Source organism: Lates calcarifer, linkage group LG5 (assembly GCF_001640805.2).
Source record: "Lates calcarifer isolate ASB-BC8 linkage group LG5, TLL_Latcal_v3, whole genome shotgun sequence".
NCBI lineage: Eukaryota > Metazoa > Chordata > Actinopteri > Centropomidae > Lates > Lates calcarifer.
This window is the reverse complement of record NC_066837.1, coordinates 27,169,727-27,197,633: the sequence shown is the minus strand read 5'-3', so window position 1 is coordinate 27,197,633 and position 27,907 is coordinate 27,169,727. Positions and strand designations below refer to the sequence as shown.

The 27,907-nt window shown below is 40.4% G+C and overlaps 2 protein-coding genes across 2 annotated transcripts; both read right to left on the bottom strand.

Annotated features, from left to right (window-relative positions):
• Positions 1-1,798: 1,798 nt before the first annotated feature.
• LOC108884525 (SWI/SNF-related matrix-associated actin-dependent regulator of chromatin subfamily E member 1) lies at positions 1,799-9,289 on the bottom strand. The gene is given in 12 exon segments (XM_018678456.2): positions 1,799-1,821; positions 1,824-2,003; positions 2,096-2,357; positions 2,827-2,928; positions 3,046-3,218; positions 5,351-5,522; positions 5,735-5,866; positions 6,202-6,282; positions 7,191-7,295; positions 7,647-7,690; positions 8,028-8,078; positions 8,889-9,289. Coding segments are annotated over 11 exon segments (1,281 nt in total). The 5' UTR covers positions 8,035-8,078; positions 8,889-9,289.
• A 2,467-nt stretch (positions 9,290-11,756) lies between these two features.
• Positions 11,757-27,703, bottom strand: LOC108884527 (insulin-like growth factor-binding protein 4). Its single transcript, XM_018678458.2, has 4 exons — positions 26,769-27,703; positions 18,658-18,821; positions 17,479-17,604; positions 11,757-15,956 (listed from the first exon to the last, which is right to left on the bottom strand). Exons 1-4 carry the CDS (start codon positions 27,124-27,126, stop codon positions 15,819-15,821), a joined length of 786 nt encoding a protein of 261 aa, XP_018533974.1. The 5' UTR covers positions 27,127-27,703; the 3' UTR covers positions 11,757-15,818.
• Between the last annotated feature and the right edge of the window lie 204 nt (positions 27,704-27,907).

Genomic DNA, 27,907 nt, shown 5'->3' with positions numbered 1-27,907 from the left:
TGTTCAGCTCTTAACAGTCAACAGTTATTATACAGTATTTAGTAAAATAGTAAAATATTAACATTGGTGATAGAGCTTGCTTTTCCTTAACAATTGTTAAGTTTATACTAAGTTGTTCAGTAGTGTATTCAACAGTATATATTCTTGTTGTATTGGGCAGATGAAGCCTTGCAGAGCTACCCTTTTGCCCACTAGCTCACAAGATCTGCACAGGCTTCTGCACACCTGTATCTTTGTGGTTGTGGTTTCTAGCTTTCACTTGAGGCAGTGCTGACCGCAAAATACAAAACGTGGCAAGTTGCAATGCAGGGCGCACCTCTTAAATTTAGATTTACTATCACAACTGATCATAACACCATCTCACAAGAGACTAAAACTATATATCACATAAATCTCCTGTCAGGTATAAGTCAAGGCTTTGTGCAGTAATGTTGGACCTTGCAAAACTAACCCTCATGAGGATTGCTAAGTTTTGCAAAACAGGAAATCAGAACAATTCCCTCTTCTTACCCACTTCCCTTACCTGTACTGTGCAAAGGACAAATATGCTAAATGCAAGCACACTGTATGCAACAATGAATGTTTGATACAAGCCTCTGCCTACCAAAATACACCATACTTGTTTCTGATCATTTATGCACCATGACTGATTACTGTAATGTACTGTTAAATAAGTTTTGCAGTGTACTGCACCTGTTTGTTCTGTCAATGTACATTTATATTTATTTATAGTAAGATTGTCAACTTATTGTCAATTTACTCATTTTTCAGAAACAACTGAATGAAACTTGTTCAGGGTAGAAAAGTTTATTGGTATAAATATGCAAAAGGAAATTCATTTTAAGACTGCATGTTTATGACTGCTCTTCAAGCTGTTTTACGACAACATGAAAATCCATGTTTAAGCAAACCTCATTACACTGTGTACACAATTACGGTACATTTAAAAGTTTTCTGCTGAAAATTGCAATATTGACCATAACACAGAAATGTTCTAAGTGTACTGCTTTTGATTTGATTGACAGCTAGCAAACTTGAGAACACTGGTAGTTGAGCATTGTACAGCACTGATGATCATGTGGTATACTTATGGATGGACTGAGCTATGCCCAGGACAACCAATACATAAGTATAATAAAAATGCTGATAATAAATAACAAAAATAACTACCACTAATGACTACAAACTCCTGAGACAATACTGTCACTGTAATACTGATACAGAGTAAACAAATATTCTCCTGCTAAGGAGATGGTCACTCAGCTCCACTTCACAAGTATGCCAACTTATTTTAAAAAAATGCAACATGCAAAAATAACAATAAAAGCAACAATGACACTACAATACAAAAGACAAAGTTAAATATAACATTAAACAATGTTTGTTTCATGTGACAGCTTTTTTCATACAGCCAGTCTTAATTTGCGACAATCTGGGATCTGCCAGACATAGTGCTAGAGATATGTATCAATATGTGCTGAAGAGGGCTTGTCTGGGTTCTTCCAAATGGCAATGAGGCCGGTGGAAAAAATATAGTGCTAGTTCTCATGGACCTTTTTTTGTTTTAGAGAGGACCATTGCTTTGTTAGCTTCAGGTGCTTTTTTCATCTGCTTCTATTCTGTCTGAGACTTTTTTTTTTTAAATCTCAACTAAAACATCTTGTTTGCTTCAAGCTTGTTAAACATTAAGCTCATCTGAACACTCAATCATACTTTGATAAACTGAGATGATACTGTGCAATATGTTATCATAGGCCAGCTGACATAAAACAGTCACGACTGGTGTCAGGTGTTAGACTTAGTGGGCTGCTCTTGCCCTGCTGGGCCCTCTGATGGCTCACTAGTTGGGGCATCTTCTGTCTGAGCAGAGGTGGTCTCTGAGCCTGTGTTACTGTCACTGGTTCCCTCCTCCATGGCTCCCTCTGGGACACTTTCCTTGTCCTCTGACACCCCTTCCTCACTGCCTGGATGAGCTTCAAGCTCCTCTGAGGCCTTTGGCTTCCCTGTGTAAGAGAAACAAGAAAACTTTAATCATGAAGCCCCACAAGAAAGCCAGATAGGACCAAAACCACAAATAAAGGCCAGTGTGGCTTACCTAGTGTGTCTGTGATGTTGGATTCTGTGTCCTCGCCGTCCTTGTTGCTACTTTCACTGAGAGAATTTTGCTGGGACTTGTTGCCATGTGTTGCACAAATGTGTTTTTCTTCTTCTGCTAAGACACAGGTGGGGGCCTCTCTTGCACCACGGTCCCCTGCATCCTTCTCACGTTCTGCCATCCGTTTGCGGGCTGCTTCCTCTGCTGCAGCAATCTCTGCAGAAATCTTCTCCATGTCCACCTCCACCTTCATACAACACAACTAAAAAGTACAGCAATAGGGGATTTTAATGTAGACAGGTGAAGCTAGTGAGTTTTAGTTTTGGACTCAACATGTATCTGAAGGTTGGACAAAGAAACAACCTAGTAAATGCAATTAAATAATGCAAATAAATGAGTGCAGAAGCCCTGATGCAACGTCTCTGTCAGTGGATGAATTCTGTAAGAAGCCCTGTGGAAGTTAAATGGCGCCTCCTGTTGTGAACAGTGGACAGTGCATTCAACCACACACTGCATCTCATTTCAAAACAGTTATTATAGGGGCCACAAATTGTAAATGATGACAGCAATATGATTGCCAGAACATGTGGATAGAGTTAGCAGCAGCTGGTGGCTGTAAGGCAGATGTAGACAGGCACATAACCAGAGCTGCACACTGTACAGTTGAATGAGCACAATGAAGCTTGCGTGCGATTAAATGATGACCAAACTTGATGTAAACGATGCCATACCCTTTTGAGCTCATTTGTGAATGACTCTGTGGCTTCAATGAATTTTCTTTTCTTATCCTGGTGGCGGTCTTCAATCTGAAGCAACTCTGCCTCCAGCTTTCTCTGCGATACAAGACACACAGGCACCATGGTTATGACATTATTAACCCATAAACACAAAGCTGTCGATGTTATCTGCCACCATTATGTGCAGACCAGAGGACCGCAACTTGATCATACCTGATGCACCATCAAAGACTGGACCTGGCGTTTGAGAACCTGCATGCGAGCAGTGGTAACAACTGAACGCACATCTGGGACTACACTCTCACTAAGAATCTCGCTGATCAGACGGTGGTTGCGTTGGAAACGAGCTGCAGCTGAGTGCTTTATGGAGAACCCATCATCATAATCTGAAGATATGAAAAACATCTGAGTTGTTACAATAGTCTTGGGAAATATATTTTCACACACCTGTCAAAAGGTTAAGAGTAGAGATGTGTTACACAGTCACTATCAAGTATGAGGGGCTTTGGTAAACTATAGCACAAATTATACAAAACAAAATGATGCAAATACTAATCTATCAAGACACATAAACATAAGGAGGATATTGCTCAATATTTATAGAGTCAGAGTTAAGTATAGGCCATTATGTCAAAATACATCCTTAAGCAAAGCATAACTGTTAGTGTTAGGAAAATGGGACAAGTGGTTAATTATAACCCACTGTATGCGGACAGAAGTTTCAAGAAAACAAATGTTTGTCTTTGTCTTATATGTATACTCATTTGCCATTTAAATACAGGGTGACTGTCCAGGAAGGTAAAATCCAAATACAGTTAATCTACAGTGCCTTAGAACAATAATCAGACCAGTCCAGATGGATTTTTTCTTCTTTTTTTTTGCAGATACATTAAGAATAAAATACAATTTAGAGTACTTTTAGAACCGTTATTACAGCTTTAGATTCGATACTGAATTTGTGAGCCAGTATTTTGGTGCATTTACATGTGTCAGTTCTCTCCCATTCTCCTTTGCTCAGGCTTTATTAGGATGTATGGTGAGGACATGTGAAAGAATTTCCTCAATCAGTAAGAATTCCAAGATCAGACCCATTCCAGGACAGTATTGATATTATATATATACTGTGTAGCTAGCTAATATAGAGCTGAATTAACAAATAGATTTAAAAATACCATTTTTTACTCAATGGAATTCTTTTCTCAATCTGCATTTTTATTTATCGGTTGGTTACTCTTTTATTTTTCCATTTGGCCAAAACTGTTCAACATGATCACACATGTGGCACTCCTTTTTGGCTTTGTTGTGGCAAAACCTCTCTGTGATGCAACAACAGCACTCAGTGGGTGTCACGTGAACTTGCCACTGCTGTGCACCCTTGAAACTTTCCAGAGAGCAGAAATGAATCTGCCATGTTAGAAGTTTCAAAGGTGCTCACATAAGTGCTCTGACACCACAACAGGAAATAGTCACGGGAGATAAACATTCTGGAGGTATGGTGTAAGAATGAAGCTTCTCTTCACAAATTCAAGGAAGTGAGTCTCTCCAATGTGTGGGACATTTTTCCACTATTCTACATAGATTAATGTTGTTTCAGGTATTTTGTATTACAGATCTTAAGTAAAACCATAGCACCTCCTGAATGTCTAATGTCATGATTACATTACACCCAAAACAAACTTCCAGTAGATATAGTTAATTTAAATATGCTGGTTAGCTCTACTGCTGAAAATAACCACCAAAAAGACTTCCCACAAATACATTTTAAAACAGACCATGATAGAGCCATCATTTGTTTTGGACTATGTCTCTAGCAGCCATTTGTGGGTATCTATGTGAGCTATTTTGATGCTAAACAGAGAACAGGAGAAATTGGTGTACAGCAGCAGCTTAGAAAAGAATTCTCTTTAAGACTGTATTTATTAATAAAGCACAGTCTTAGAATATGTAGCCACCTGGAGAGCTAAATCTTATTTAATCATTGACGTACGTGCAGTCTTTTGAGAACATAACCCACTGGGATACCAGCTCTGACATTTTTATGGTCTGGGGTGTTTCTAAATAGCAATTGGTTTTATCTGTAGTTTTCCTGTACATCATTATCTTCTATGGTAACCCAGCCAGACCCCAAACAAGCATCATTTCCTTGAGGTGGGTGTAACTCAAACGTCTTCTTCTGGCTTGTGTGTCTGACGTGTGCGTCAGTCTTTAAAACAACAGAGAAAAGAATGTAAATTTTGCAATTATGTCTAAACCAATGCCAAGAATACCTACAAAATGTAAACAGTTGTGCAAAACAGAGACAAATTTTGTTCCATTTTGCAGCTTAAAAGCAGAACGGACATTTTAAAGGTAGCATTACCAAAAATGTGGATGGTTGTAGCAGTGGAGGAGGAGGGAAAAAGATAACAGTCTCTTGGTGTGCGGACTGGCAACTCTGTGTGGTCGTTTTACAGTAATTACAGCTCTGTCACAGTGCTCTAACCCTTGGGAGACAAAGCATTTAGCTGAGTGGCCTTACCATCTGGATCCTCTGCTGGCTGAATACTCATGTAAGGCTCGCCCTTGTCCAGTCTGGACTGCCTCTGACGGCTTTCCTCTTCCAGAGCTGCCTCAGCACGGCTTTTTGCATTGACGTAGGCCAGGTAGGCTGGCGAGTTGTGATAGGCCTTCATGCTCTCATTATACTCAATCTATGGTGGAAAAGATGACAGGAATGACAAGGAAACAGAGAAGAACATGTGGACCCTCATTTCTATCAACTACGACAACGTAAGGAAAGAGGTTTACTCAGGACTGTTAAAAAGGAAGGAATGATGACTGGAGGGACCCACAGCTGTTGGAGACACATCTACTGGTCACCCATCAGAAAAACCCCATGAACACCCCTTGTAAAACAACCAACCTTCTCTGCTTCGTAGTCATTCAAATAATCCTGTTTCTCCTCATCAGTGAGGTCCCTCCACATGCCACCGATTATCTTCCCAATTTCCCATAGCTTCAGATCAGGATTGGAGGCTTTTACTTGATCCCAAACCTGGTGATGAGAACCAGACATGGGTGTGGGGTTGGGTTGGGTTGGAGGGGCTATAAGTGGTTATCTCTTTGCAGAGAGGTCACAAACCAGAGGAGGCCGTGTGCTTTAAGCTCCATCTCCAAGTGGATAAATCCCACTATGTGTTGTGGACTGTTGTAGCTAAGCCCTGGCTTAATTTGGCTCAACACCTACCTTCAATACACAACTATTAGTGTCTGAAGCAAAATGTATGTCTTACTTACTCTGAGCTAATAGAATATCTTTAAAACGAAGCATCCCTGTCTTCCAACAGAGCACATGATGCAAAAGGCAGCAGTTACACATTGTGTACTTACCTTACGACTATATCTCATATATGGCATCAGTGGCTTATCAGGTGGCTTGGGAGGCTTTGGGATATTTATTCCAGAGGAATTCTGGTAAAGAAAGAAAACAGAGTCACCTTAAGGCATAGTTGCCATTGAGTGATCAGGCAACCATTTCAATGCTCTCAGCTGAGCGCAGTTTGTGAAACCTACATGCTGGTGCATGGTTATATAATTTGACATATAACTATCAAAAAAATTAGACTTTGAATCAAATACAAGATGCATCAATTTCTTATCAATTCAGTTAACTTGATTTAATTGACAGTTTGAGGCCATACACAAGTCAGGAGCCCCACAGACTACAATGGAATAGCGCTGACTGTAAAAAAAAAAAACAATAATAATAATAAAAAAAAAATCTCACTTAAGCTGAGATTTGCCCACTGCGAGACATAATGCCATTATCAGAGTCAGCCAACCACAGCTTGCATGCAGTGACTAAATTACTGCTCAGCAGCCAGAGCCATGCTGAGCAGTGAGTCTGTAATGCCATGGTAACACTGATGGCATGGGTTACTTAACATGGCTGTCAGAAATGCAGACTTTGAAAGGCAGGTGGTATTTGAATACACACAGATGGACTCTTAGCCAGTCTGCACCGTGATGGAGACAGCACAGGGAGTTTTGAATGACACACATTTCATATTCAGCCTCAGTAATGGAATGAGTTAGGCCTCTCATACTGACTGTTCTGTAATATCTGCTCTCTGAATAGTGGAAATGCAAAAATACAGCTAATCCCATTCGCTCTGAACAAAGAAAAGGTCGGTCTTGTGAAAATCTCCCATGCTATTGATGCTTCCAGAGGCTTCTGCAGTGTCTTCCTTTGTCTAAGCAAGCTGACTCTGTGTTGTATGAAACGCAACTGGAAGTTATCTGTTACAGATTTTAATTTCTCTGCTTGGGTTTTCCTCACATATTCAGTCACCTTGTTTTCTCTATATTAATATTCATACCGTTACCCGACTGTTGCTGCTTTGGCTCCCTCCCAGTCTGTAGTTGTTGTAGGCCAGATGGCTGTATGGGTTGTACCCCACAAACCCGGTAGTGTTGGGCATTTGCTGATGGAAACAAATGAGACAGAAACACGAATGAGAAATGACTAAAAGAAGGAGAGAAGAAAAAGCCCAGGACAAAAAAATTAAAGAAACCAATGACAGAAGCTGGAGAAATGCAAAACAAAGAAACTTGCATTCATGCAGGGGCTATAGGGGAATAAGATTTCCAGAAGCAGTGGTGTATCAGCTCATCAGGCTGTGTAACTAGAAGGGTTTGTGAATTCAACAAAAAACTGATCTCTACATTTTGATAAAGCATAAACTCTTCTAAAATGAAGTCTCCAAACAGCAACAGCAACTTAATTTGGTATACCCTGATTATATTAAGTGCTACACATTGGTAGGAATACTTACAGTTGTAGGGGCAGGGGGAGGGGGAGGGGCATAGGATGGCCTCTCTGTTATGAAGGAAAACGTCCAAATGAAACATCATCATCAACCCAGTAAAACTGCAAACTATTACCAATCCTCCAACTTAATTCGACTTAGATCAATTCTCTATTTGCCACTGATGTCTACCAAACTGCTTTCTACGTGAAATAAAACAGTCGCTAACAAACTAAAATTCCCTATTAACGAATGTTATACACTTATGATATTGCAGTAATATGGTTACATCGCTTCACATGGTTTTCTGGAAACAGTAGATCTGATGTATTTGAACATGCATTTTTTATATCATCACCTACAAACAGATTCATATCACAACTAGCTGTAACACTCCTAGATCCTTACTTGACATCTTTGAAGAAAGAAGTGGGTATCAGTCTATTCCAGTCATTGGCTCTGTAATAAACACATTTTAGAGCAGGAATACATTTGATATCACAGTGATGAGATGCACAGCGTTGACAGGATGGTTCATACATAGCACAACAGATCTTGCTAACATTGTCTAGCATTAACGTTAGCTTGAAGTTAGCTTAACGTATTACGAACACTCCGTCTTGAAAAACGAGTGGATATAATCCACAAGCCATTTCATGTTAGTAAAAGTAATTAAACAACGTTTGTTTGCGGTCGCTTTTAATTCCCAGAGGAGCTGTGACTGTTTGGAAGTGGTAATCGGTAATAGAGCACCGTGGTTGACTTTAGAACTGACTGGTTTTCACCTTACAACTAGCGCTAAAGTCTGAACGGGATCCATTAACGGGCTGTAACTTAGCTAGCCAGCTAACGTTAGCATGTATCCACGCTAGCTAGTAGCCAATATTGTAGCTACAATCATTAATCGTTTCTTCTTAGCTAACGTTAGGTTAGCCAGTCTGCAGCAGAAAGCCTGCAATAAATGTAATTAACGTGACTGAGATGGTTTTAATTATAGCTTAATTATAACGCTCTGACATATTCGATATATGTGGTTAGATCTGCTCACCAGCTTTATGAACTTTAGTTGGTCTAAATAACCAGCAGGCTGACAGCAAGCTAACTGGTTACGTAGCTTAGCTACCTCAGTGAGAAGAAAATGACATGTCTGAGGTATTATTAGCATGCAACGTCAAGTCAAACCCGTTCATTTAAAAATAAAACAAATTCCCCCAAATTTTGATGGTGATAAGCAAGCACGTATACTAAAGTGATGGCCAGAAGACTCACCCTAAAACATTTAGTCCCCACCACAGTGTGTACGTTGTGGCTTAAACAGGGAAGGCTAACCACCTAGCTCAGAGAAACGGTCCCCACAATAAACGAATGAAATGGGGTCCACTCGTAAGATTCCTGCAGAATCTTCCAGAATTGCACCCCCACCCTCTCTTCATTTCAGATGTGCCTCGCCTCGACGCAGATGCTCATCGCCCTCAATTGTCACTGCTACAGTCTTACTTAGTGATATGACAGTAGAAACACCTTTCTCCTTAAAGATAGCCATTCAGAGAAAAAGAGAAAGCATCAGAACAACGCAGCGCTGCAAAATAGGATTTCACATTTTACTTCCATAGTTTATCCTTAAGATGCAGATGTGCATCGTTATAATACTGGTCAAAAACATTAAGTAGCCTGATTACTCCTGAGTTATAAAGAAGGAAAAGCTGACCTACATTGTTACCCTGATTGCAAAACACATTACTTGATGTCAAAAGTGTGCCGTGGCAGTGCAGATGTTCTGTTGTTAACACCCATCCATTGTACGTATAATAATCTCAGGCTATAATATAAAAAATGGTGGAGTGATTTATTATGTCACCATACCATAAATTGCATTATGGACACTTCACAGGCTGCTAGGCTTGGAAAAAAATCAGTGGAAAAATCAAGGTTGTCCTCTTCACTGGTCCCTTGTTGTTAGAACTGAAATACTTTGCATTCTTGTTCACATTGTTTGAGAGCCGCCCAGGTCAATAGTTGTAATAGTGTGTTCCCTAAAGATAACAATCCAAAGCCTGTAGGATTTAGCCTACACCTTTGTCCATTCAACCTGAATAGTACTTGTTTTTGATTTGTTAATTGATTGTGTTCATTGTGACCCTGTTTCTTTCTGTTTACACTGCACACTTGAGAGCTTATTTTATTTATGCTTGACCTGTATCTTGTACAATATTAATGCAGACACTGCTGTGATCTCATCTCCAGGTGTGGTGCCTCATCTTCTTTTCATTCACCCAGCAATGACCAGACAGCTGTGTGGATGGGAGAGCAGATTCCACATGAAGCATGGCTATGACTTTGTTTAGCGCTGGACACCTGTGATGGAGTACATCTGGAGGTATGATGGAGGTCACATGCCTCCTGTAAGCTACTGTGCAGGCTTTACACGGACACTCACATAGGGCCTCCCCTGCACAGCTGTGGGATTGTAGATGCCCAGGGGCAGAACAGGGGCTGTGACATTTTGAATCAATCAGAGGAAAACCCGTAAAGCTGTTCTTGTAATGCAGATTCAGACCCAGTTCTTAAGCCCACAGAGCTCTCCAAAATAGACTCAGGCAGTGGAACTAAGCAGACTTGAAAGTTTATTCTGGTAGTGGACAGTGGAGGTATTTTTAGAAACTGCTGCAGCCAGATTATTATGATGTATCATTCCAGAGGTATTCCTTGGATAAATGCATTGAATGTTATCATTAACCTGTCTTATCAGTACAGGTTGCCAATGTCAAAAACACCATGATACAGAAACATTTAAATGTCTAAAACTGTGCAAATGACATAATGATTCTCAGTTGGTTTCATAAATTCATAAAAGTACACTGTAAATGTATAGTTTTCTGCCTCTAGCCTGGAGGCAACAATTTGACCTTTTAACCATTTGATAATAGCAATAGGTAAACTGATGAGCTCCTACATAAAAATGTGACATACGTGTCACATTTTTGATAAGAATCTTTGATGTAGATATTAAAGATATTGCACGCTGTCGCGAAGAAGAATATAGTAAGTTCACCACTGCTGCCTGGCTACGGTCTAAGGCAAGAAACAACTGTAATCCAATTTGAGCTAGAAACCTCAATTTCAGTGCTATGATAAAGGCAGAGTAAAACAACAGGTTGTATTATAAGTAGGCAGGGTTTTAATGTCCTGATAGTAGAGATAATGCCACCTGACTGTTGGTTTTGAATCCTCTCAAATCCCTGAGCTCTCTCCACTGGCATTAGGGACTACCAGGACAAATCTTGGGGGGCAGGTGGACCATAAAAATCCATAAAGTTAGTCCGAGAGGATAAGTCCAGGACTGAATTTCTGTCCCACACCAATCATGCCTCTCTTCACTGAGTGAATGCGTAGCCCGTGGTTCACTCTTCATCACTTCTCCTCTTCACCTTCTTTGCCTCCTCAACAATAGGGCTCTTTTTCTTTTGTTGGGGAGAGTTTCCAAAGTTACTGCAGCATTTCTGCTACCGGGGGAAAGTTACAAAAGCACTGTCTTCTTTCTGTTATGGTAGTATACTGACAAGCACACTTCCTTTGTGCCGTAAATTGAACCTTCATTTTTCTGTGAAAATCCATGCCAGGTGGCAGACAGAATTGCATAGCCAAAGCGGAAGGAATTAATTTAAACTACAGTGGTGTGATTATTCTATAACCATTATGTTGTGCAATCAGCATTTCCTTCATAATGAAAAATGTATCCTTTAAAACTCAGAGCTATAACAAACTATACTGACCTATAGTAGACTCTAACAGAAGTAGCATTTAATGTGGACAAGCATGGATTATTGGTAGTAAATGGATTTGAAAGATTATTTTAAAACAGTATGCCAAACTAAAACTACTGATTTTTCTTTGTGTATTGATTATTGGTGTGTAAAGATTGTACAAGCTATACAGAAACCTTTTCTAACTGTTATTTATATCAAAACACTGAAATTCAATCAAAACAGTCTTTTCAAAACATATCACTGGCATGTCTATACAGCAGGCTCTTGTCAACATATATACTGTACCTGCATATTTGTAATAAGCTAAAATAATCTAATACTACTGCTAATATAATTAATGTTACTAATAATAACAGCAAAGGCAACAATATTATAGTTTCTAAAGTGTTTTTAATTGATTTATTACAATGTGTACATTTTCATCAGGTAAACATTTACAATGTAACTGATTATTTCATCGGTTTAAACTCTATATTTCAGTTCTTTGATCACTTCAGTGTTTGAATATAACAGTCCTGTTCTGGACGAGATACACAAGACCATAGCTGTTCCCTACCCCAGTCCATTTGGATGCATGCAAACATTACTTCATATCTTCTACATATTAACAGAGAATATCAAAGGCAAAAAGGAACAGTCTATTCTCAGGAAATGCAATTACAGTCCAGTACAGCAAAGTCAGAGATCAAGCAATGTACTATAGCTCAAATACACAGTTTATGTAGTTAGAAGGCCTTTACAAAATCAAAGCCGAAACCATTGCCATCTCTCTCAAAGATTAAGATGATTTAGCAAAGAAATGTGTTTGAATGTGTTTAGTGACACTTCATTAGCTGATGAATGATAAGATAGGATTGTGCTGGAACTTTCTTGTGTGCATGCAGTTCACTGAATGAGTATTGACGTCTCCAGATACTTTGTAGTCTTTGGAACGATTATTAGGATATTTGGTTTTTGATGTTTGTTTTTTTTTAAGCTGTAGCAATGATTCTCCACTCAGACCATCTTCTTTCTATCTGTCTGTGTTTTGGTGCACTTCCTTTGGATACATTTCTTCTACATTGAGGAATAAAACTGGCTAACACTAGGCTAACTAGGTTAACACAAAGACAAGAAGAGGAGTTACCTTTGATGATTTTTGTTTGAATTATATATTATCATTTAAGATTACAGGTTGTGAATATTTGTAATTTTCTTTACGTTATTTATCTCAGTTTCTTAAGTGAGTTTTGTAGCAAAATCATCAATGTTTTATGTGTACAAGTAGTAGAAGGATGGTTTTAATCCTGTAGAATTTCACTCTCATAACCTCAATCACCTTCAGAATGCAGGAGAGATCAGAAAAACCCTCAGTCTATTGAAAACAAGAATATTTGTCAGATTTATTTTGGGGATGAGCTGGCTCATATCAGCTGTTAGCAAGGGTTGAGATTACTGGGCAAGAGCAACTACTTTTAAAACCTTGCACAATAAACAAATAGGAGAGTTAGATGATTTTTCTCTTTACATGCATATTCTACTGCAAGATTAGACCAAATTCGGTGTGAGAAAATGTGCAGAAAATGCGTACTAATAATAATAATAATAATAATAATAATAATAACACATAATTATAATGTCATTCACTTATTTCTGTGTGGAGCTAAATTAATGTATAACTGTTATTTTTGAACCTTGAACTTGGTTTTTGAATGTAAATGATTGAGGGGGACAAAAATCTTTGGAATGGGTTCAATATTGAGCAAGAACACTGTAATGGGCTATCATGGTCATTTGATGTCACAGAACACGAGAGCTGTTGGAGTACTGCTGCCTTGTTTGTCTTATTGTATGACTTTCAGTGGTGGAAGAAGTATTCACATCCGTTACATTAGTAAAAGTACCATACAATAACACAAACAAACAATACAATCGAGGCAGTGGTGTTCCAGTAACTCCTGTGTTGTGCTCTGTAAAATGACTGTTTTTGTCAGTGAAGTCTGGTAGGGATTGATAGTTATGTTTCTGGTTAACCAAAAAGGATCTTACTTGAATAAAAAAGTCTGTCTCTGTAGGTAGCCTTTCCGTCATGTTGTCAGACTCTCATAATAACATTCTGAGTCTATCAGGCACATTAGTGTATGTACTTTGAGGAGGACAGTTGCTCATTGGATTACATTGCAGCTGCTGTTTGCAGTGGCCAGTTATACCATTCTTGCTCACAGAATGTGGGAACTGCACTGCATCTATTCTGAAGATTTTTGTCTCTGTCAGTCATTCACACCCAAAAACATGGTAATATGAGTCCCAGGTTAAAAAATAATGGAGTTAGCCATTGACCACCCATCAGTGTGTAGCATTCAAACGGTTTTTTAAAGCTTAACTAATACTGAGGTAAAATCAAAGTGTGGAGACATAGAAAACAAAAAGAGTAAAAAAATCCACTGTATGACAGTGGCTGTGAGTCTGTCTTTTTTCTTTTCAACAAATCTGATAGTACTACACTGTAATCAGTGTGGAATTGACCTGACTTTCTATGCTGTTTTCCCTCTTCACTAGTGAACTCAAACCCAGGCATCCAACATCAATAATGACCATCCATCCACACGATGAATCTTTTCTTGAGTAATATAATATAATAACCAAAGTGTCTCGTGGACCAGATAGAGCAGGTTGTCCATATCTGATGATGAGAAACACCAGCATTAGCTTAAACCTGCTACTCTACCCCAAACAAGTTATGCATTCCACTAATACAATCAGATTGCTACAAGAATATTACCAGGAGTAGCCATGTCACTTACACTGGTAATACACTCCTTTAATTGTATGTGTGATGCCCTACAGATGATATGAAAACCGATAACTAGCAATGTCAGATTAACAGAGGAAATTCTGGTTTCCCCATGATCATTCTGTTGTCTTTACTGCTACACCAAAGTCCTCTATTCAAAGCTTCATGTTAGCTAGAGGTTGCATTGCTGCCATAATCATCACAAGTTATTACACTCTGCTTGTATATTTAAAACATCTGCCAGCAGTTTACAATACTGGCCAATGAAACATTCAGCCAATTAGCTGTAATGATAGTGCAAAGCTAATGAGTTATGTTACTTTCATATTTTGACAATAACATAAAAACATACATGGAAAGCCTTTGTCAATAGCTAGTGCAGATGGTCACACATAGAAGTGATCCTCACACTTGCTGATGCTAATTGCGCCACTTCCTGAAAATCTCAGTCTTCTGTTCCAATCCTTAGACAATGCCCAAAAAGTGCAGAAGCCATTTTTGTTTTGTATTTTGGCACAGTCAGTATATAGCACCACCAAAGATCTGCCAAGCAGTCTGTTTGGAGAGAAATCCTGTATGTTGAAACATATTCATACAAACATGAGAGTCACACTGGCATCTTAGCACCAGCTGGAAAAATAAGATTATCCTATCAGCAGTGTACAGAGTTTGTAGCCCAGCTACACTGCCAGACCTTCTGGACCACAATGCTAGAGAGAGCTTGTTGGCAAAGAGAGGGGGATGCAGAGTTAACCATTGGGTGATGGAGCAAACCTATTCCGGGCTTTCAGAGATACAGTTTTTCAAATGAGTATTGCTTTTCACTTTGGTGTCCATGTTGTGAAAAGCTATGGCTTATCATCTGATAACTCAAATCAGGGGGCTGTTGCATTCCTTTCTTACCCCTTTTTCCTTTTTCTTTTTTCTTTTTTCTTTTTATCTATTGTTCTCATCACATCTTTTATTGCTACCTTGTGTTGTTGCTGAACTAGACTTTGTGTTTGCAAACACATTTTATGGTTTGTTTTTACCAACTTACCAGATGGGTGGAGTTTGCAACATATGGGACAGTGTAGGAGCCACACATTACAAGTACTTACACGTATTGTGTGAAAAACTAATACTAATTCCTTTAGTTGAGAATCTTTCTGGATTGTCCTGATGCAGTAATTCCAACTGATCCAGTGTTCCAGAAAGAATAAAACAAATACTAACATCCCCTGTTTTGTCTCAAGTCTGACTATCTAGTGGGGTTGATGCCTTTTCTTGTAACTTTTCAAGAATACTACACTGAAGTTAGACTAGAGAAAATAACAGATTTTGCTCTCTAACAAAGATCACAACTACAACTCTTATCTGTGGAAGTTTTTTTTTCTGCCACCTGTTACTTTAAAGCGCATCTGTCTAAAGACTTAGGTTCACATAGTAGAAACAATACACAACAAGTGCTTAAAAGACTCAGAGATCATACTGTCACACACAGAAACAAAATAGCAGAAGAACTCAATTCAATGTTTTCCTTTTTGTTGCGCAAGGTCAAGTACCGGTGGCCTCAGGTGAAGCGAGGCTTTAGGGCAAAGTCCTTTCCTCATGTAGTTCTGCTACTAAGCACCAGTAGAATTCAGCTGGTCCTGCACCCCCAATGCCATTTCTCACTTCTCAGTCCCTCAGGGTGGCAGTCATTAACTGGTGGCAGTCCAGATCCCCTCGCTGCTCCAATGGCCCTGGCAGTCTCATGCCTGTCTTCTGATCCACACACCAGCACTTTCCCCGCTGGCCGTCACGTGCAGGATGACACTGTGGGCATCAAGATCAATAAGCTATACATCTTTTTTAACTACTGGTGCAAATATTAAAGCTGCTCTACACAATATTTTCATATTAGCAATGGATCAAAAGATTGGAATGTAATGCAAAAGGGGTCATTCATAGAGATGAAGCCACAGAGAATTAACACTCAACTCTGCAGCAATGGGTAGCAGTTTTAAACTAAAAGACTAAACTAAACTAAAATCCACTCTACACCATCAGTGACAAAGTTAACGACTAGCAGGTGAGCACAGTGGAGCATTTAGCAGCTGCAGTAAAGAGCCAGACATGTTGTGCTGCTCTGAAGAATCGACTAATGCAGGTTTATATAAAAGTTGAGCACTAGGTAAGAGGTTACAGAGCAGTTTGATTATCTTGAAAGAGCAGTCACTGTTCTGTTGGCAGGGCTGTAATTCTATAACGTGACATCAGACCTGGCTTTTAAAGCTTTTAAAGACACTTTTATTGTTTTAAGGCTCTTGGCTTTATTCTGTGTAAATGGTCAAATGACTGGAGTTTGTCAGGTATAACAATATTTTAACACCAGTTAATGAAAAACAGTCATACATTAGGGTAAATAACACCCAGCTGGCACTGAAAGTTGCCTCAAGTATTTCAAATAATTTAATAATTTGACTCAAATCCTCCAAGATTCTTTGTATGAGCTTTTAACAATTACTGTAATACAAAATCTATTATGTGACTTTTTCTGTAGTTTAAAAAGACCTCCAAGACCAGTTAACAATCTCACAGCAACCCTGCCATGAAATGATTCCCAGTTGCCCCTCATGACCTGTGCTTTACTTCCCAATAGTTTTTATCACAGTGCAGTTTTGGTTAAACAGTAAACAGATGCCTGTGAATGAGCAGACAGAGATACGTTAACCATGTTACGCAATCAACATAACTCAAACTCTTGATGACTGGTGCCTTAGCAGAGCTTTTTCCTTTTATCACTAGTTCTGTGTCTGCTGCTTTGATTGCATATGCAGCTCAGAGCAGTCTTATCTGTGTTTTATGTTCTCTGATTCTCTTACTCTTATCTGCATAGTTGCCCAATCTTGCAGAGGCAGAATAACAAAAAAAGCAACTGCATCCAAAAGCTAATTGCATCCATCACAGCAATAACGTGATTATTGTTCAAGAGTTTAGGGGAAACCACTTTACACACAGGGTTCAACTCTTGATTTCTGAAAGTAAATCACTTTTCATGTGAGCTTAGAAAAATAAGGTCTTGGCATTAGCACAACAGTCTGCTTGGAGACACTTTTGTGTTGATCTTGAACTAGTAAGACAGTATTTCATCAGCTGCAGGCATGCTTTGTGTTTTGGCCCACAGATTGCTGATGTAGTTTAAAAGTTTCAACAGTTTGAAGTATAGAGATAGGCATTTTATTTGCATTGGCTTAATAATAAAGATTCACAGTTCACCAATACACATGGCCAAATAGTGGTCTGCTCAGTGATTCATTGAAGCTCATAGTGAGTGGTTGTTTTTGAAATCACTGACCTGTTTAGCATGGAAATCCCCGTTCTTGTCACAGTTGGGTATAGGGATTGTAAAGAGATCATCATGTGTGCGGGTATTTGATGCCAATCTGTCCAGTGCTCTTTGTAGCTCAGCACGACATGGAGCCTGTAGGAGAGATCATTTTTGATCATCAGCAGAGTTCCAGCCATAGACATTTGCACTGTGGTGAGAAAACTTTTAAAATGGATGAGAAAATCGAAAGTTGAGCTAAAATGAAAATTCATCCACCATGAGTTAAAAACTCAAACTGAAAACTAATGAATAATGGATAGAAATAAATGTGTAAAAGATTGGATTTACTGTATGCTTTGTCATTACTAACAAATTCTGTTTTACTTGCTGAGCCTATTGCCTTCAGTGCTCATTATCTGGGAACTTGTTGAAGTTGTTGCACAGAAGAGATTTTTCAGTCTGATGATATTAAAATTCACTGTCTCAAGTTGACTTTTGCCATCATGATTTATTTATTTGAATCTAAGTCAAAGGGCTGTTGTGGTCTAATACCTAAATTCAGCATCACATAGGTTTTAATTTGACCTCAAGAAATGTCAACATGCTTATCCTGTTTGTGCTTTTAAATGAACAGTATCAGTATGTAAATAGTATTGTGACTTGGTTGCACTGATTTTACAAGCCAACTAGTAATCACATGTGAATAAATCAATCTGCACAGCCCCTCCAACTGTATCCCCACAAAGACTTAGAAATCATAAAGTAAAAAAAATATGGAATCCAAAAATAATAAACCTACCTGGTTGAGCAGCCCAAATAAATCTTATTGTGAGAGACTGAGGCAATGCTGTGCATTCATGTAACACATTTCCTTGTTAAACGAATGTTCTAAAAGGTGGTAAAAACAGCCTGTTGCTGGTTAATGAGGTTGTTATGACCATGCTCTTGCCAATTTTAAAACAGCAAATTGCATGTTGATGTCAATGTCCACCTGTACTTTATTTCACAAGACCGCAATTAAATGTTATAGTCTGTAAATAACTAATTTGTACAATTTATAGCCCGACTGTTACACTCGTGGCTTTGGAACTATAAAGCCCTAATGTAAAACACCTGCTGGTGCTGAGGCATGTATTGCAGAGGGAATTGCCTGGGTTTGTTGTTTTCTGTGAAACTGATAAGGTGTTAGAAGATTGGTTCTCTCACCAGTGCTGCCTTAGTCTCCTCCCTGGCGGTGTTGCTTCTCTGATTTGTGGATTTAGGAGGGTGTCGGGCCAGGGTCTTCTGTATGCAGCGTTTGTCTTGTGGACTGCACCGGATATTGCTGTTGTTTGGGTGCTCTGGGATGATCTCATCCTGCCTGTCCACCGCTAAAGGGCAAGGAATAATGCTTAAGTTCTCAGACTCAACAAGGTGAACAATACACTGTCATATGTGTTACATTACAGTTTGTCAAGAAATTTTGTTGCATGATTGTCAGTGCAACATGATGATGTAATGTTTTCATGATTTGAACATAATTTACAGCATATGGTTGCATATATAGAGCAGGACTGTTCAGCTATTCTCCTTGTCCTTCTGCATAACATCCTATACAGCTGAACGTGGTGAAATGTAGGCTAAAAATGAGGCCAGGTTAACCTCAAGGACACAGAGCCATGTTCCTGCCCTGGGGGGGGGTAATCTGTACCTCAGCTCTCACCCTGGTACTCTCAACTACTGCACCACAGTCATGCCACGAGCTCTGAGGCTTTTTAAAATGACACCACCCCTGTTCTACCACCCTCTGTACATTGTGGTCTGTGCCACATTCACCTTTGCATCCCTATAATCCTGCAGTTCTGTAGCCCTGCAGGCAGCCAGCTGCTTCCTCAGGAAATGCCCCCCTCCCTCTTCACTCTCCACCCTTCCACAACAACCTCAGCCTGTGCCAGATGGAGGTTGTTAGAGGGTATTTGTACTGTCACAAGTGGGCACAACTGGGTGTGTATGTGTGCTTGTTGGTGGCTTGGGGCTCAAGATGGGCAAAGTAAGAGACAGATGTTTGTGTCTTTATGCACATGTATCTTGCCTTTCTCCTGTGGGTTATAAGACTTGGCATCATGCTTTCTGCTCATAATCTATGATATTTTACAGATCAATGGTGGAATTTTTTTTTAGACTCTGGTTCTACCATTTTAAAGCTGTTCTCGCTCTGATGATTGAACCAGATCTGAGGTCTCGTTAATATCTAAGGTCACTGCCAGGCATCCAGGTAATTGCTGCTGGCAAAGAGACAAAGAAGGTGGGTCAGTAGCCTCTGTAATTGTGTGCAATGTAAAGCCTTTTCTCAGGCCCAGATGCATGCATGAGGGCATACTTACACACATCCAAACTAGTATTGCAGTGCAGTATTACTGTGGCTGTTGGGCTTGTCCCTATCTCTGCTGTATTCAGGCATCAATCCTGGGCCATTTTCTGGTGATGATTAAAATTTTTTACAGCTCTGCAACAGGATTTAGAAGTTGACTGGGTTTCTCTAAACTTCATAGACAGTCATCTTGCTTGGCTTGGCTTGTCTGGGGGGGAAGTGTCTCTTGGCTGTTTGTATTTTTAGTCTTGTTGCTGTTAAGCTTTGCTCATCAGCACTTTGTTCCACAAGAGCCAACAGGGTTTCAGCTGTTGCCTTCATTCCAAGTTGTTCTTTTTCCTCTTTTGCCAGTTCACACTTTTCCGATTCCACGCTCTTTTGCAGGGTGAGCCAAAGTGATTTAGAAGTGGGTCAGGGGTGGCATGTCCTGTTTGCTACCACTGCTGTTTTCCATGGAGGAAGTCGCCACTTCTCTGTGTGGTTTCATTTGATTTGGATCAGCAGCTTTAAAATATAATTCCTACAGTGCATTATCAGCTCTGGAGCTGATGCACTGCAGTGCAATGCCAGTCACAGGTGCAGCAGCAAAGATAAAGAAAGGTCTTTTGTAAATCATACTCAGAATCAGGGACAGCCTGTACTTGTCTCCTCTGTTTTGTAGCACATGTTAAAGAGCCAAAGCTCTAAACAGCAATAAACAAAGACCAATATGTTTATCAGCAGGTTGAATTCATCATTAAGTTCATTCGTGAAACTAGTGATTTTAATAGCATGGAACAAAGACAATACAATATCCAACTGGCTCCATTTTGTTAGCATTTGACTGACAAATTCCAAAGCTGGTAGACAATAAACAGCATGACTTGGACGTTCAAGTTCCTACTGAAATATCTGTTGTCACATATTGACTGCAGCACTTGCAAATGCATTCATCAAGTCTGGCCACTGGGCATGTGAGCATAATTCAGTATGGGTTCAGTGAAAGCATTCTGATTGGCAGACCCTATCTCTCTTGATGAACGTGCTTTCTGTCACAGGAAAAAACACTTTACACAAGTTCAATGCGGTGACATCATTTAATCTATGTCAATGCTACATCTTCTGTTTATTCAGTATATTTACCTTCTCTCTGCAGTCTGTAAAACAGTGACAAAAGGAACCAAAGGGGTCATCAGATTTCAGATTCCACTGTTAGTGTCTTTAAGGCTGAGCTTGTAAACCCCAAAGACAAATATCCTCCTCAAATAAATATTTAGTTACACTCAGGGAGATTGGCAGAGTACTTTCCTATGGTTTATACTCCTGTTATAGCTTAGATCTTGGAACTCAGCCATAAGAGTCCACTATGTGAAACATTGTACAAAAACAAGGAGGTGCACCCTTTTAAAGGTCAGGACATCATTTGTGATCTATTTGATACAGACATGATGAGGACAGTTGCAGGGCACTCATGAAGTGAGGTAGATAACATACATAAGAGTTTATTTTTCAACTGTAAAATTTCTCACTCAGGACTCAGCTCAACATCTTTATTTATGACCTCCACGGTTTAGTCTCTTATAAAAATAAGTGAACTAGACAGAGAGAACTAGAAGAATCCAGTATTTTCCAGGATGTGAAAACATAGTTGGCAGGTGTCAAATAACCTCACTGAGGCTTATTTCTCAAATTATTTTCCCCACAATGCAACAATGAAATTTACAAGATAAGTCCATTTGCAGAAAACCAGACTTGCCAACACACTCTTACTCCCAAAATACACAAGAAACAAATAGCAGACAAGTGGTGCAATCAGTATTGCTGATGATTCAAATTTATTTTAACTTCATTAATATTATATACACTATTCATCTTCTGCATTTAATCCATCCTGTCTGTTTTGTTACATTGCAAAGCCATTGCTTAGAGCCCAGGGACCAGTTCCATTACTGAGGTCTATGCCTCAGGCAGGGTCATTTCTCTTCTGTCACTTTCTACATTTTTGTTTCACAAACATTGGGATTAGCCTGATTTTAACAAATTTATCAGTCCATAAAACTTGGCTAGAGTAGCTTAAAATTTGAATTTTACAAAGAGACAGAGGAAAATTGATTGTAGTGTTGTGGTTCTTGATCCAAGATAAAATAGATTAAATTATATTGACAGTTACTAATCTCTTGAAAAGTTAATACTCTTTGGGGAGGCTGCTTCTCCAAAATGTTTTGTAACACTCTGATAAGTGTCAAGAGATTCTGGCAGCAAGCTCAAAAGTAAACTGGGCTTACTACCAAAAAACTGTTCTTTTCAGTCAACAGTGCATGCTGCCAGAGTATCAGGCTGCCTGGTTCCAGGCAGAACATTTCTTTGAATCAGTTAATCATCAGGTTCACTGTCTAGTGCAGTTGTAAGAACACTGTTCAACACTACTGGCATGTGCTGTAAGAAGGCCAATGAAAACTTTGGAACTTTTTAAATGTAATTTGTCAAAGAAAAGATAGAAAGTTGAATCAACACTGAATCACAAAGACAAGAAACCTGCTGCTGTACTAATGCAACAGACATCCAGAAACATGTTTATGAATCTGAATCCAGAGAGAACAGAGCAGCAGCAGTTTACTGTCCTGTTTGATTTAGTGCTGATTTACCCCTGAAAGAGCAGAAAATAATTAGGAGCAACAAACATGAAGTTACTAGAATCTAAAAAGCACATGCCTACTTTCAATTCTAAATTGGACAAATCTTTAATTTCACAGATGTTATAGATTTGACTTAAGAAGCATATGTTGCTGCAGTAATGCTGCTACAGAACAAAGTTCAGAGAAACTGAAGCTAGGTATAAAATCATGATCACTCTCAGCCACAGCAGCTTTCTTGCATTTTGTCAATTTTCAGCAAAGAAAACAATTTGGCTGCTTTGGCTGAATAGTTTGAAAAAATTGGGTAATATTTCAGCCTAAGGCCTTAAACCTTTCTAAGCCAACTGTAATACACACACGCACACACACACACACACACACAGACAGGTGTGGATCAGAGACAAAAATATGACTGAAGGATAGAGAAGAAACTCTTCCAGATGGATCATCATCAGGAAAAACATTATCCTTTATCCTGACAAAACATCATGGTTCAAGACAGTGTCCTGTGATGAAAATAAAACATGGTTTGGGAACTTTTATGCAGTGCAAGGTTTTTCCTGCATTCACTAAATCCACTGAGATTCATATTTTCTCCTGTTTCCCCTATTTTTCATTTAGATATAAACATGTTCAAAGACATCTAAATGTATGTCTCTTATCCAAGACTATACACTGAACCAAGGTATGATAGTCATTTTTAACCTAAGGGACATAACTCCATAGACCAGACCTCATTATTGCTTGCTTTAAAGATTTATTTACTTGCAGATTTGTGAGTAAATTCTGTCACAGTGAGCTGGGAAGATCCTAGACTTCCATCATTTGCTGATGCACTGTTACTGCATGTGATAAATAGATCTATGGATCGAGGAAAGCCTGCAGCTGTGGAGAATTAGGTCAAACTATTTAGAGCAACAGCATTAAGTTAATTTTGAGTGGAGTGTTTAAATATATGTACAGACATATATGTACATCATGGTGTGGGTGGAAGTGTAAGGAGAGAAAATGAATACTATGAAAGGTAAAACTGATCATAAATGATCAAAATCCACTTCTTAAGTTACCATTTGTTATCAAGAAACTGACTTGAAACTGACTACCTGCTGTAGTGTTGTTATTATTGAAATACTGGGCTCAAATATGAAATTGCAGCCCTTGAGGATCCACTGCCTTCGTCAGGTTAAGCGTGTTTCATGGCTAGGACAATGCTGGATTGTTTGTGTATCTCTCAGCTCCAACACTAGAAGGGGGTCCCTGTCTCATAGAGGACAGCAATTAGCTAATCACATTTACTCCTGCATAAGAGCCCCAGCTGTACAAATGTGCCGCACAACCCAAAGAAAGCAAATACACAACATTAGAGGACATCTGCTCAAAGAGATTTGAAAAAAAAAAAAAATCCTCATATAGCACTCCGAATATACATCCACATCTTCAGCCAGATAACAACTCCCAAAATGTGCTGAGGGGTGCTCGCTCATAGAAGAAAGGAAAATCTAGGTTAGCATGCTGCTTTCATAAAGACCTGTGTGCGTCACAGCAAATTGGGCATAGTTGGACTGAGTCTGACTCCACTGACAGCTTCATTCATGCAACTCCCTCTGTGCCTGTAGGTGTAAGACTTTTCATATCTGACATCTGTATCAGTTTGTAAATAATATCCGTTTCACTGTCAGAAGGGAAGCATTTGAATACGACACCAGGGTAGACTCGGCTGGAATGTAGGAACAGATGCCAACACATGCATGATGATTTATTCTAAGAATTAGGATAGAGAGGTTTTCTAAGAATGGGATATTAAGAAGCACTAAAGCTGTCTTAGACCTTGACATAAGATGCTGGATAGTGCTTGTTGTTGCTATGGAAATTCAGTATAAATAATAATACATTTTTGAGGGATAGCTGGACGGGACTGATAGCTCATAACTCTTGCTTACCTTTCATTGATAGTAACTATCCCTAAAATGAAGTGACAGTCATGAGACAGCACTAATCTTTGTGAAGTATCTAGATGTGGGGCAGTAACTATTAGCCTGAGTACCCTAAATTCCCTTGAATGAGCTGTCCAGCTCTGCCTCCTCCCCAGGGTCCTTTTCATTATGAATTCTCTTGGTTTTTAAAAACCCTCTTCTATTTTTATCTAGCATGTGCACTGTTGCTAGGAGTGGGGCAGTGTCAGACATGTATTCAGGAGATGCACCCCCTTGTTTAATAATGCATAAGTATGGTGAATGCACCACAAAGGAAATCTCCTGCTTATGACTGGAGTTGCTCCTCACCTTCCCCTGTGCCTTTCTGATTGTCTCTCTACTGCCATGGTTTACATTGGACATTCTTATACAGCAGATCTGAGCTGCTGCCCAGAAGAATTGATTTACAGTGAGATTTATTGGGCAGAGCTTCCCCGCTTTGTTATGACAGACTCCAGGGGTGAGGAGGAGTGTGGAGACAGAACTCAGCACTCAGATTACAGAACTTTACAAAACTTCTGAACTTTCCAAAATGTTCCATCTACTGCTGCCCCGCCCCGGACAAAAGGACCTGAGACTCCCCTGAGTGCACTATTACCAAGTTCCGGGCCAGCTGATCGAACAATGTAGCACCAAAAAGCAAAAATAATGTTCAGTGAGAACATTCTGCGTGAGAAAACGTTGTGGATCAACAGAGGTGGGCCAAGACGAGACAGCCCTCCATTTTTATCATGCTCTAAACAGCTTTCCTCGTCTCTCTGATTCCATTTAGTCACGCTATGTGCCGGCCTAACCTATGCTGGCCCTGTACAGAGAGCAGAAGGCTCTCATTTCAGCTCTGGCAGCAAGAGTGCCGATGAGCTCATCCTCTTGAAGGAGCTGGACGTGGTGGGCGATGCGCTCGAAGGCTTGTTAGGGTTTGGGAGGGGAGGGGGGGTACACCCAGGGCCAGGGGAAACAGATGCTGCAATGAAGATGAGCATCCTGGGAGTTTTATATTGGCTAAGTTGATCCAAGTCTTTGGTGTTCTGACGCTAGCCTACTGCCATTACCAGTAAATGTCTGGGAGCCTAGACTCAGTTAGTAGATAATCTGGAACAAATGAAAGAACCACCTTGTCTGTGACACATTATAACAATAGTTTCATATGGCATAATGGAAATCAACACCACTCCCTTTGTGGAAAGCAGAGGAAGACAAACAGTAGAGAGTGTTTCATCAGGAGAAAGAAGTTAACGTCAAAGCAGTGAACTGGAACTGGATATGCAGATAAGACATCCAGTATTAGACATCCCACTGTGTGAAAGTGGAAACAGACTTTCGTCTTTGCAAGAGGAATGCAACAAAGAGGAGAATAAGAAGCTGGCCCAGAAAAAGTGTGATAGAGACATTGACAGCAGAAGAAGAGTTAGACATCTGCAGCAGCAGTAGGAGGAGGAATGGGGGCGTCCATGAAAGAGCACCAAGTGAATTACTGATTGCAGAGAGCTCTAATAGCCCCAGACTAGCCACACTCCATTACAGTCATTTCATACAGCAGCTTTTATTACCTCCTCCCATTACTAACACACACACATTGACTCTCACATTCCTAGTACTGCCACAATGTATTTCAGTGCCTGCACTACATGCCTACCTGCAGGATCTCAGTTTAATATGGGCATGATGAGATAATTGCACAAGGAATGCTGGGAAAGTGAATTTTTAGTGTCATCATCTGCATTAACCACATGCAATGATTCTTTGACTAAAACAGGTATGGTGTAACTTGTGTACTTCACAGTCATACAGAGTGCAGATACATGCAGCAGACATACAGTACAAGGTCCTCACACACACTCACATGCACACACGCCCACCCTCATCTAGCACACCTCCTCCACTCGCCTCTCTGAAGCCTGCTCTGCGTCTTACAGCAGGGGCCCTTTCACAACGACCGGCCACTAGACAGCAGAGGGACTGTGTACGCTCTCCCATCAGGCCATGCGTGAGGAGCTGGTGTGTGTGCATGCTCTGGTTCAGGGCTTAGCTGAGATTAGGGTAAACAAGCAGCACATTGTCACACCCCCCCAACCCTGACCCTGCCCAGCTCAGGTAAGGCCCAGGCAGCAGAGACAGAAAATATTCTGGTTTGCCCAGCTGTGGGTCCACAGAGCGAGAGGGACGGAGGGACGCCAGCCCAGGTCAGGTTTGGACAGACCTGGTCAGCTGTGGCTGACAGCTGTTACATGCTTCATACAATGAGAGCATCCTGACATAGACATTTGCAGAGATATCAGAGATATCAGATGTAAGTGACAATAATTTAAAGAAAGAACAAGAGCCCAGTGAAAAGAAGTCATCAGTTCACACACGCTCTGACCCCTTCTTCATTCTCACCTGAGTTCTCCTCCACCTCCCGCTCATCGGTGCACACCCCCTGGCCGTGCATCAGTGAGTGCAGTGGCCTCTCCACACCACGTGGCGGGTAGCAGCGGAGGCCTGTGCCACATCGGGGTGAGTAGACGCCACAGTGCGCCCCTTTAGGCAGGGCGCAGGTGGGGCAGCAGCCACAGCCGGGCTCCCGCACCGTCTCCTCGCAGCCTTCCGGCAGACGGCAGCTGGCCAGCCTCTCCTCAGAGCACACTGGACAGCGAATGGCCTGGTCTGACAGGCACAGCGCCACCAGCGACAGGACACCAAACACCCACAGGCTCCTGCAGGATGGAACTACTGCCATGCCACCTCCACGCACCATGGCAGCCCCGGCACCTGCACACAATCCTTTTCCCTTGTATATGGTCCCCTTAGCCTCCCTCTCCTCTCTGAGTGTTATGCGGCTTTTGATCACTTTATACTTCAACAGCAGATTTTAAACAAACAAGGGAGGTTTGAGAAGAACGCTTTGTCCAGGATGGTCTTTGATATTTTCAGCTGGTTAGTGTTTCAATTGCAGGGACACAAAGCCTCTGCTGTATTGCTCTCCGTTCCTCTGATTCAATTTCACAGCGCAGAAATTGGAGCCTGCTCTTGATCTGCCAACTGGCAAATGTAGTGGTGATAAGGACTAGTTTTTGTTATGTTGGAATGAATAGTTGCAAGAACGATATCCACCAGTGTGCTCAGGTGAGTCTTGCTCTGTCTTCGAGTTTGAGTCCAGAAGCTTGCCCACCCTCTGCTGAAACACCAAAAAATCTGGTCTACAACTGTCCAAATGCAAAGCAGGTCATCAAAAAGCAGTGTTTTAAGTAATAGCTGCAGTTTCCTCCTCTTGCTTGTGTGCAGTTCAAAGGACTCGTTCCTGAGAATGGCTCAACACGAGTGGCTCTCCTTGGACTTTATACTGGTCCATGGACACGCCTCTTTCTACAGTGAGAGAGGAGCTGAAAGGCACAGCGGAGGAAAGCCAGGCTAAAGCTCTCTCCCTCTGTCTCCCTCTTTCTCTCTCTATCTCTCTCCTACTCAGACACACAAGCTTATATACACTCTCCCTCACTTGTCCTCTCTCAATCCTGAGTGCAGAGAAGAAACAGTTGAAT

Coding starts and splice junctions, on each gene's coding strand:
- LOC108884527 (XM_018678458.2), bottom strand. CDS start 27,126: ATGGTGCGTGGAGGTGGCATGGCAGTAGTTCCATCCTGCAGGAGCCTG. Junction 18,822..26,768: donor GGAGGTGGAGGAGAACTCAG/GTGAGAATGAAG, acceptor CTTGCCCTTTAG/CGGTGGACAGGCAGGATGAG. Junction 15,957..17,478: donor GGGATTTCCATGCTAAACAG/GTCAGTGATTTC, acceptor TGATGCCCACAG/TGTCATCCTGCACGTGACGG.